General features: G+C 41.6%; 1 protein-coding gene across 1 annotated transcript in view; it reads left to right on the top strand.

Moving 5' to 3' along the window:
- Positions 1-6,238: 6,238 nt before the first annotated feature.
- The window catches only part of LOC106581102 (CXADR-like membrane protein), a 100,089-nt gene continuing 94,342 nt past the window's right edge, over positions 6,239-11,985 (top strand). The window contains exon 1 of the mRNA XM_045703857.2: positions 6,239-6,764. Within this exon, the coding sequence (XP_045559813.1) occupies positions 6,659-6,764 (106 nt within the window). The 5' untranslated portion in view covers positions 6,239-6,658. The remainder of the gene's footprint in view (positions 6,765-11,985) is intronic.

Raw genomic sequence — 11,985 nt, 5'->3', positions numbered from 1 at the left:
CGTTCCCCAGGTAGGTCGTCATTGTAAATAAGAATTTGTTCTTAACTGACTTGCCTAGTTAAATAAAGGTTAAATGTAAAATGTTAAAAAAATGCAGAGTTAGTATAAGCAGTATCACACAAAACCTTTGCGAGGTCTTTTTGCACACACAAACATCCACACAAAGGTAAAAACAAAAAAACAATCAAATTAGGCTAAATGTCTTTATTTTAGTAATTATGAATATTTTTCATTAAGTTATGCTTTCTGGCTATAAGAGATTGCATTTTCCTGCGCCTAGTGGTGCTGAAAATACCAAGCAATGTTGGGGAAAACAACACCTAATGTTGTGTGCAATGTAGTGGAAATTATGTTGAAAAGAGATTGATCTGTTTACCTTGAATGCACCATGCATTATACCACCCAGTGCAGAGGAGGCTGGTGGGAGGAGCTTTAGGAAGACTGGCTCATTGTAATGGCTGGAATGGAATTAATAGAATGGAGTCAAACTTGGTTTCCATTATATGTTTGATGTGCTTGATACTGTTCCATTTATTCCATTCCAGCCATTACAATGCGCCTGTCCTCCTATAGCTCCTCCCACCAGCCTCTGACACAGTGGTATATTTTACCTCTCAAAGAATACAACCATGAGATTCATCATAAACAGTGATCATATTCAGACTTTTTGACAATAATCTTCTGACTGACCCCTTTTGATCCATTCAAGCAGCTTACGAATGCAAAACAAAACATTGGTTCCACGTTTGGCTCTTGATTCTGATTCAGTCATTTCCCTTGTCTTTAATCAGTGCATGATAAACATGTTCTGATTTTCGCTCCCTCTCTGATTCTCTACCATGATGAAAGCTTCATGAATAAATTGAAAAGCAGACTCAGAATCTGCTTTTGAAGTCATTGGTCCTTTAACTGCAAGGAGTGTGCACTGCTCCCCAAATAAGATATGGGAATAACAAATGACAGAGAGACAGAGAGCGAGAACGAGAAAAAGAGAGAGGAAGAGAGAGAGAGAGAGAGAGAGAGGAGAGAGAGAGAGTAACAAACATTCACTAACCCTACCTAGCAGTAATTGTGGAGCAATGAACATGCATCTGAACAATCACTTTTCCTCTTGCCATGACTACATCATGGTGAGAGAGGCAGAAACAAAGGACCTTTTGGAAGAGAATACATTCATGTGATTGGATTAAAATATGCTGCCTGCATGTGGATGTGAGCATCACTAAAGGCCTGGCAGTGTTCTAGTACACAGGAGGGAATGTGCTTTACTGTGCTATAAACGAACATTCAACATGGCTCAATAGGCCGAGTGGCCAATGCTGACTCGGGATGCTGACCATAAATCTCCCAGGGCCACCTTCTCCCTCATTAAATTATAAAAGATCTATGAGCCGTGAAACACTGACGGTGAAGGATCCCATCGGTGCCTAAAAATAGAGACCAACAAAAGAGATTTTCAGTCCATATTGTTACTCAAGAATCCTTCTAAGTATGTCTACAGAGCTTATGCACATCTGTGATGCGTCAGCTTGTCAAGAAAATGCTTACACCTCTGTGTGATGTCACGACCACGGAAATACGGTGTAAGAGCGACCAGGGAACACTCGACAGGTACGTTCCTGAGGTTCGAGCTGCAGCTCATTGCTTGTTATATTTGAATTGAAAATCCACTGCAGCACATAAGTTAGGAGTGCTCGGAACTAAAACGGAAGCCATGTTGTGTCTGAAGCTTTTTAAAAAATCATGGACCTTGCACTTATGGAGATTACATTTTCATGCGGTAAAATAAAAAGAGTCCCAACACATCACCATCATAATTTTTAAAGGGGGTCTGTTCCCACAAATGGAATCCTAATGCCAAAAGTTATGCCTCATACAATACCGGCTCTGGGGGAATGAACGCAAGGACAGAATGTGGCACATTGTAACGCTAGCTCACCAATCAGTGTTGACAAGGACCTGTTTCCACACTAGTGAGTTTTCAGGGCCTGTATAAATATCAGCCATCTGCGAGACCATCTGCATTAGGGTGCTATATCATGCACTAAGGCTAAGCCACCAAACATAGACAAGTTTGCTTCCATATCGAGGTCTGCTCCCCATTTGTGATGGATGACCTGCTGCATGACTATTAGTATCTACCTCGCAATGTTTCATCTAACTGCATTACATTTTACTATTACAGGAGCAATTAGGGTTAAGTGCATTGCTTAAGGGCACATTGACAGATATTTCACCTAGTTGGCTCAGGGATTCGAATTATATCTAAATAGGACACATTTATGAATACAAAAACCGTATCAGTTTGTTTAAAATATGACAAAACTGACAAAACTGCACATGCTATAGCACATGGACAGAGTGAGACAAAGAAAAGCACTTCTTCATACCTCTCCTGTCACATTGGCTTGATGTAGATGAAGGGGAAGGGGCATTGTTTCAAGCTATCTAGATATTGTGATGGAAATGAATGGGGGTCTTGTGCTCAGAGAGACACTTCAGAGAGAATCAGCAGTTAGGGGATTGGAGTGGAGGACTGGCCTGGTGGCCACTGGAGACCCCAGACCTGTGTGTTATTTAAATAGATTGTTCAGAGAGAGAAAAGGGGATTAATCTCAATGGGACACTTTGCTCCTTTGTTTATTTACCTCACTGGATGCACAGTCATACATTCTACATCCAGGGAAACCATGAATGGTTACATAAATATTATCTGGATGTGAACTATGCCTCAGGGATAATGGACACTATAAGCCAATAGATATGTAGACAGAAAAACGTCAGAATGTTTACATTTACATTTACGTCATTTGCAGACGCTCTTATCCAGAGCCACTTACAAATTGGTGAATTTACCTTATGTTAAAGTATCTTGTGTTGTGTTGAGTAGTGACATTTGTTGTAATTGTTTATAAATGCAAATATACAGTACATTTAATATACAGTACCAGTCAAACGTTTGAACACGCCTACTCATTCAAGGGTTTTTCTTTATTTTTACTATTTTCAACATTGTAGAATAATAGTGAAGACATCAAAAATATGAAATAACACATATGGAATCATGTAGTAACCAATTTTCTTTCTAAACAAATCAAAATATATTTTAGATTTGAGATTCTTCAAAGTAGCCACCCTTTGCCTTGATGACAACTTGGCACACTCTTGGCATTCTCTCAAACCAGCTTCACCTGTAACACTTTTCCAACAGTCTTGAAGGAGTTCCAACATATTCTGAGTACTTGCTGGCTGCTTTTCCTTCACTCTGCGGTCCAACTCATCCCAAACCATCTCAATTGGGTTGAGGTCGGGTGATTGTGGAGGCCAGGTCATCTGATGCAGCACTCCATCACTCTCCTTCTTGGTCAAATAGCCTTAACACAGCCTGGAGGTGTGTTCTGGGTCTTTGTCCTGTTGAAAAACAAATGATAGTCCTACTAAGCACAAACCAGATGGGATGGCATATCGCTGCAGAATACTGTGGTAGCTATGCTGGTTAACCTCTATGGGCTAGCGTCCCACCTACTCAACAGCCAGTGTAATCCCGTGGCGCGTTATTCAAATTCCTCAAAAATGCAAAAACTTCAATTTTTCAAACATATGACTATTTTACACCATTTTAAAGACAAGACTCTCGTTAATCTAACCACACTGTCCGATTTCAAAAAGGCTTTACAACGAAAGCAAAACATTAGATTATGTCAGCAGAGTACCCAGCCAGAAATAATCAGACACCCATTTTTCAAGCTAGCATATAATGTCACATAAACCCAAACCACAGCTAAATGTAGCACTAACCTTTGATGATCTTCATCAGATGACAACCCTAGGACATTATGTTATACAATACATGCATGTTTTGTTCAATCAAGTTCATATTTATATCAAAAAACAGCTTTTTACATTAGCATGTGACTAGCATGTGACTAGCATTCCCACCGAACACTGCCGGTGAATTTACTAAATTACTCACGATAAACGTTCACAAAAAGCATAACAATTATTTTAAGAATTATAGATACAGAACTCCTCTATGCACTCGATATGTCCGATTTTAAAATAGCTTTTCGGTGAAAGCACATTTTGCAATATTCTCAGTAGATAGCCCGGCATCACAGGGCTAGCTATTTAGACACCCAGCAAGTTTAGCACTCACAAAAGTCAGATTTACTATAAGAAAAATGTTATTACCTTTGCTGTCTTCGTCAGAATGCACTCCCAGGACTTCTACTTCAATAACAAATGTTGGTTTGGTTCAAAATAATCCATTGTTATATCCAAATAGCGGCGTTTTGTTCGTGCGTTCAAGACACTATCCGAAAGGGTAAATAAGGGTGACGAGCATGGCGCAATTCGTGACAAAAAATGTCTAAATATTCCATTACCGTACTTCGAAGCATGTCAACCGCTGTTTAAAATCAATTTTTATGCCATTTTTCTCATAAAAAAAGCGATAATATTCCGACCGGGAATCTGCGTTTAGGTAAACAGACGAAAGAAAATAAAGCATGGGGTCGACTCGGGCACGAGCCTAAGCCCATAGTACTCTGATCGGCCACTTGCCAAAAGCGATAATGTGTTTCAGCCAGAGCCTGCCTCGATATCGTTCAGCTTTTTCCCGGGCTCTGAGAGCCTATGGGAGCCGTAGGAAGTGTCACGTTATAGCAAAGATCCTCAGTCTTCAATAAAAAGAGCCAAGATGAAACACAACTTGTCAGACAGGCCACTTCCTGCATGGAATCTTCTCAGGTTTTGGCCTGCCATATGAGTTCTGTTATACTCACAGACACCATTCAAACAGTTTTAGAAACTTTAGGGTGTTTTCTATCCAAAGCCAATAATTATATGCATATTCTAGTTACTGGGCAGGAGTAGTAACCAGATTAATTCGGGTACGTTTTTTATCCGGCCTTGTCAATACTGCCCCCTAGCCCTAACAGGTTAAGTGTGCCTTGAATTCCAAATAAATCACTGACAGTGTCACCAGCAAAGCACCCCCACACCATCACACCTCCTCCTCCATGTTTCACAGTGGGACTCACATGCGGAGATCATCCATTCACCTTCTCTGCATCTCACAAAGACACGGTGGTTGGAACAAAAAATCTCAAATTTGGACTCATCAGACCAAAGGACAGATTTTCACTGGTCTAATGTCCTTTGCTCGTGTTTCTTGGCCCAAGCAAGTCTCTTCTTATTATTGGTGTTCTTTGGTAGTGGTTTCTTTGCAGCAATTCAACCACAAAGGCCTGATTCACGCAGTCTCCTCTGAACAGTTGATGTTGAGATCTGTCTGTTACTTGAACTCTGTGAAGCATTTATTTGGGCTACAATCTGAGGTGCAGTTAACTGTAACGAATTTATCCTCTGCAGCAAAGGTAACTCTGGGTCTTCCTTTCCTGCGGCGATCCTCATGAGTGCCAGTTTCATCATAACGCCTGATGGTTTTTGCGACTGCTCTTGAAGAAACTTTCAAAGTTCTTGAAATTTTCTGGATTTACTGACCTTCATGTCTTAAAGTAATGATGGACTGTCATTTCTCTTTGCTCATTTGAGCTGTTCTTGCCATAATAGGGACGTGGTATTTTACCAAATAGGGCTATCCTCTGTATACCACCCCTATCTTGTCACAACACAACTGATTGGCTCAAATGCAATAAGAAGGAAAGAAATTAACAATGCACACTTATTAATTGAAATGCATTCCAGGTGACTACCTCATGAAGCTGGTTGAGAGAATGCCAAAAGTGTTCAAAGTTGTCATCAAGGAAAAGGGTGGCTACTTTGAAGAATATAAAATAAAACATATATTTTGATTTGTTTAACACTTTTTTGGTTACTACATGATTCCATATGTGTTATTTATTAGTTTTGATGTCTTCACTATTATTCTACAATGTAGACAATAGTAAAAACTCTTGAATGAGTAGGTGTGTCAAAACTTTTTGCTTGTACTGTATATTTTGAAAAAAATAAGGAATTCCACTCAATTATTTTCCATTTCAATCTTTCCCAACATGTGTTACTTTTTCACTGCGCTGTCTCCCAACTTATTCCATTGGTTCTCCAGATAAGATACAGTATACACTATTGTAAAAATAATGCAAGAACATTAACATTTTCTTTAAAGCACTGAAAAATAGTAGCCTATTACATAAACATTTTCATGCAGACATCTGTAGGGGGAAACATTGTTAACCTTTTTTTGCACTGCTAAGGAAGTGGCCATCAAGTAGCCTACCTCACAGTCAGACCAGCCCAAGATGCCTTTGTGGTCATACGAGGCGATGTGAGCACTTCAGACTCTAGAGGTCCCCGTCCAGCATGCAGCAACATCCACCTATCCAGATTCTGCCCCTCACGTTCTAGTGCAGGGGACAACGGTATAGGAAAAGGCCGCTCAGAGCCACGGAGACAGAGGGAACCTGAGGAACGCACGCTTCCCGGACGAGACAGAAATAACGGGAACTTTGATTTGACGCCAGGCTGATGCAATTACGATAATATAGAGCTGCATTCCTTAGTGAAGGGATGCATTGACATTTCGAGTGTTCAAATATGATGTCCTTGGTTCCCTGCTCATTGTAGATTATATTTAATGTATCTCTCCTATTTCTGATGTGCTACTTCGTTGTGACTGTACACTTGGGTCACCCACATGAATTTTAAGGCAGCCGGAGCGCATTGTTTCCAGCTTCGTTTCATGGGATTTCCAGTCGTGTCGGGTGCCGTGATGTCTGCAACATTTTGGTCTTTGTTTCTGGGTAAGTGAGTTTCCAATCGCAAATATTTAGTTATTTAATAGGAGAGTATCAATGTGACGATAAAGTATGTAATCGGGTTTTTGTTATGAATTATTATGATTTATATCGAGAAGTTATATACATTTGTATTGTTCACAAAAATGTACCATAGCTAACAGCGCTCTATTGTGCGTAATTTTATCCAGAATTATATCGAAATTAGCCTACCAATGATGTAATATAAACTATTCATACTTTTTATCTCACGTTCTTTTTGAATAGCCTAGATCACTTTGACAAATTAGCCATTTTGTAATGTAAAATAAAAAGTGAATGAGATGAGACTTGCGATAAGTAGGCTAATTTAAGTGAAGAATTAGTGTTAAGAAAAAAAGTTCACTTCGTTTAAAAAAAGAAACCCACAGTGTGATTTGTGAATGTGAATTGAAAGCTGGGTTAATGATCACTCAACAAAGGCTACACTACAGGCATTCACTTGACTGGTGCTGGACAAAGACTGGCTGAGTGTATTCTAGGCTATTCATTGTCTGTTAATGACAGATTAAACACAAATGCTTCTTATCAGAAAGCACAAAGACAGGGCAGGCCACATATAATCCGAATCACAAACTAATGTGCTGTGACACCGATTGGCAAACATAGATATTTCTAATAGATCACGGCCGGTGGTGAGCGAGCGGCTCGGCTGGTGCCCTTAAGAGGAATGAGGAAGCTGGATATCGCATGCCCGCGTGTGTCGGGGTCAGAGCTCGTAAGAGTGGTGCAAAGCAAACGATGAATATTCTCGGGCTTGTCTCCTTTGGTTAAATTCCAACAATTCCGTCCATCGTTGTGATGGTGCATTCCAGAACAATTGTTATGTCTATTGACAGTTTGTTGGCTATAGCCTTCTGTGTGAAGCCTAATGTGTCCAGCAAACTTAGACCTGTAATATACTGTGTTTTTTATTTGCAATAGCACATTAAATGCATGACCTCTGGTAATATATTTGGATGTTAAATTGGGCCCTAAAGTCTTCTTTTGTCCAAATTCAATGCAAGGTCCACAATTCTTGCAGTAACCTCACAATGTCTAAATTGCACTGTGAGGTTTCTAACAATTCAGGAAATACCATAGCTAGAGCTTTACATGTTCAAAGTACAGTAGCTATGCCTGAATGAGGTCTCAGTAGCCTGCCCTGCAAGGATAGGCGTATGAGTGAGGCAGACAAATGATGTGGGTTGCCGTCCATTGACCGACTTAAAAAGTTGGACTGAGGATGGGACACGCCATAGCACTTTAATACCCTCTGTCACTGGGATAATGAGGATCATCATATAACCACTGTGTTCATTTTCTATAGCCTATAGGCTGGGGATCACTGGGCTGACAGTCTAGACATGCAATAATAGCTTTAGTGAACTGTATTATCAGCTATTCATTTTGTTAGCTGGTGGTGATGATGGTGATGATGGTGATGATGATGGTGGTGGTGGTGGTGGTGGTGATGACAGTGATGATGACGATGGTGTTGATGATGGTTATGGTGATGATGGCGATGATGGTGGTGGTGGTGATGATGGTGAAGATGGTGGTGAGGATGATGATTATGATGATGATGATGGTGGTGGTGGTGATGATGGTGGTGGTGAGGATGATGATGATGATGGTGATGATGATGATGGTGTGGTGGTTTTGGTGGTGGTGATGTTGAGTATGATGGAATTGGTACACTATATATACAAAAGTATGTGGACACCCCTTCATATTAGTGGATTCGGCTATTTCAGCCACCCCCGTTGCTGACAGGTGTATACAATCGAGCACATAACCATGCAATCTCAATAGACGGACATTGGCAGTAGAATGGCCTTACTGAAGAGCTCCGTGACTTTCAACATGGCACCATCACAGGATGCCAGCTTTCCAACAATTCAGTTCGTAACATTTCTGCCCTGCTAGAGCTTCCCCGGTCAAATGTAAGTGCTGTTATTGTGAAATGGAAACATCTAGGAGCAACAACGGCTCAGCTGCAAAGAGGTAGGCCACACAAGCTCACAGAATGGGACTGCCGAATACTGAAGCACGTAGTGTGTAAAAATCATCTGTCCTCGTTTGCAACACTCACTACCGAGTGCCAAACTGCCTCTGGAAGCAACGTCAGCACAAGAACTGTTCGTCGGGAGCTTCATGAAATGGGTTTCCATGGCTGAGCAGCCTCAGACAAGCCTAAGATCACCATGCTCAATGCCATGCATTGGCTGGAGTGGTGTAATGCTCCAGAGCATTACCGGAGCAGTGGAAAGCTATTTTTCATGGTTCAGGCCCCTTAGTTCCAGGGAAGGGAAATCTTAACGCTACAGCATACAATGACTTTCTAGATGATTCTGTGCTTCCAACTTTGTGGCAACAGTTTGTAGAAGGCCCTTTCCTGTTTCAGCATGACAATGCCCCCGCGCACAAAGCGAGATGCATACAGAAATGGTTTGTCGAGATCAGTGTGGAAGAACTTAACTGGCCTGTACAGAGCCCTAACCTCAACCCCATCAAACACCTTTGGGATGAATTGGAATTAGACTGCAATGAATTAGATTGCAGGCCATGCCTAATCACCCAAAATCAGTGCCCGACCTCACTTATGCTCTTGTGGCTAAATGGAAGAAAGTCCCCACTACAATGTTCCAAAATCTAGTGGAAAGCCTTCTGTTATAGCAGAAAAGAGGGACCAACTCCATTATTTTGGAATGAGATATTCGACAAGCAGGTGTCCACATACTTTTGTTCATGTAGTGTATTATTGTTTGTATTTGGCAGATTAGTGTAGTGCTGATGTGATCTTCAGATGGCATACATGTATTGGTTACATATCCCTCTGTGCGGTCTTTCATAATGGCAAACCAGGTTGAAGGACATTTCCCTTATAATTATGAACAGATCAACACAGAGGCTGAGCTAAGAGAGAAGAGCTTATTCTATTATGGAATGATCAATACTCATTAATAGGGTTCATTTGCTTTTAATTTGTCTTTGGCCTTGGAAGTCCTGAGACATTCTTAATTTAATATCTGTGGGAGATGTAATATCCAGTGTTCCCTTTATAGATAAGTACCACAATTAAACACCACGGAAAACCTCAAATGCCTTTATCAAGGCATACATCACAAAATGAACAGAATAGTAGAAGGTCAAATAATGTGCTAAAGCCCTTAAAACTGCTGGAAGTAGAACCAGAGTAACCAAACCAAAGTAGTGGAGCTTAATGATGGATTGCCTGCCTGTCCTTCCCTCAGCAAAATATGGTATTGAATGGAAAATGTTAAATGACTGTCCATGAAGTAATAACAGATTGTAATTCACTTGACAGAAATGTAATGGGAAAAAATGAGTAGCCTTTCCGTTGGAGTTATTCATTTCCAACCCACAAACGCCCTCATTTCAAATGGAGCTTATGCGCTATGATATTTAGCAGTCTTGCATCTATGCTGCACTATTTGAGTTACATCCTCAAGTCTAATCATTGTTCATCTGATCCGCTATGTATGGAGATAGATACTAGGTTTAAAACGGGTTTCTGTTCCCGTTCTATATTTAGCAAGTCTCCAGGGGTGGACAAAGGATCTCTCAAATGTGGAGATGACAGGAGCCTCCAGAGCCAGAGGTTATGAAGTGACATCTCGATGTGTTTGCTCCTGAATCACACTCCCACACATACTAACCCCCCCCATCTCACACTAATACAAACACACAGCCATTTAAAAAAAATCAGATGACCATAGAACGCATTAAGGCTGTAGTTCTAGTTATTGCATACTTAGTCAGTATTCATCGACTAGGGGCTGTTGTAAGGGGTGCGTAACTGGTGGCAGGGAAGTCAGACGCAGGAGAGCAGAACTTGGTAACAGCCGGAGCAGTTTAATAGTAAAAACCTCCGGCATACGAAATAAAAAATATGGGCACAATAACCCGACGTGCACCAGTCAAACAAATGTGCACAAGCACTTACAAAATAACAATACCACACAAAGACATGGGGGGAACAGAGGGTTAAATAAACAACACATAATGAGGGAAATGAAAACCAGGTGTGTGGGAAAACAAGACAAAAACAATGGAAAAATGGATCGGCGATGGCTAGAAGACCGGCGACGTCGACCGACGAACACCGCCCGAACAAGGAGAGGGATCGACTTCGGTAGAAGTCGTGACAGCTGTATTCAATCAAATTAGATGTTATTAGTCACATGCGCCGAATACAACAGGTGTAGACCTTACAGTGAAATGCTTACTTACGAGCCCCTAACCAACAATGCAGGTAAAAAAGAAAGAAAGAAGAAGAAGAAGAAGAAATAAATGTAACAAGTAGCATGGTCAAATAATAATAATCACAGTAACAGGTCAGCACCTCAGGAGTAAATGTCAGTAGGCTTTTCATAGCTGATCATTCAGAGTATCTCTACCACTCTTGCTGTCTCTAGAGAGTTGAAAACAGCAGGTCTGGGACAAGGTAGCACGTCCAGTGAACAGGTCAGGTTTCCATAGCCCCAGGCAGAACAGTTGAAACTGGAGCAGCAGCATGACCAGGTGGACTGGGGACAGCAAGGAGTCATCAGGCCAGGTAGTCCTGAGGCATGGTCCTAGGGCTCAGGTCCTCAGAGAGAGAGAAAGAAAGAAAGAAAGAAAGAAAGAAAGAAAAAAAAAAAAAGAAAGAAACAAAAGAAAGAAAAAGCAATAGAGAGAAAAGAGAGGGAGAGAATTAGAAAGAGCATACTTAAATTCACACTGGACACAGACTGACCCTAGCCCCACGACACATAAACTATTGCAGCATAAATACTGGAGGCTGAGACAGGAGGAGTTGGGAGACACTGTGGCCCCGTCCGATGATACCCCCTGACAGGGCCAAACAGGCATTATATAACCCCACCCACTTTACCAAAGCACAGCCCCCACACCACTAGAGGGATATTTTCAACCACCAACTTACTATCCTGAGACAAGGCCGAGTATAGCCCACGAAGATCTCCCCCATGGCACGAACCCAAGGGGGGGGGGGGGGGGGGGGGGCAACCCGGACAAGAAGATCACATCAGTGACTCAACCCACTCAAGTGACGCACCCCTCCTAGGCACGGCATGGAAGAACACCAGTAAGCCAGTGACTCAGCCCCTGTAATAGGGTTTGAGGCAGAGAATCCCAGTGGAGAGAGGGGAACCGGCCAGGCAGAGACAGCAAGGGTGGTTCG

The sequence above is a fragment of the Salmo salar genome, chromosome 20, assembly GCF_965601325.2.
Source record: "Salmo salar chromosome 20, fSalSal1, whole genome shotgun sequence".
NCBI classification, from domain to species: Eukaryota; Metazoa; Chordata; class Actinopteri; order Salmoniformes; family Salmonidae; genus Salmo; species Salmo salar.
Note: the sequence above shows the minus strand (reverse complement) of the source record. Positions and strands in the feature narration are given on the sequence as shown.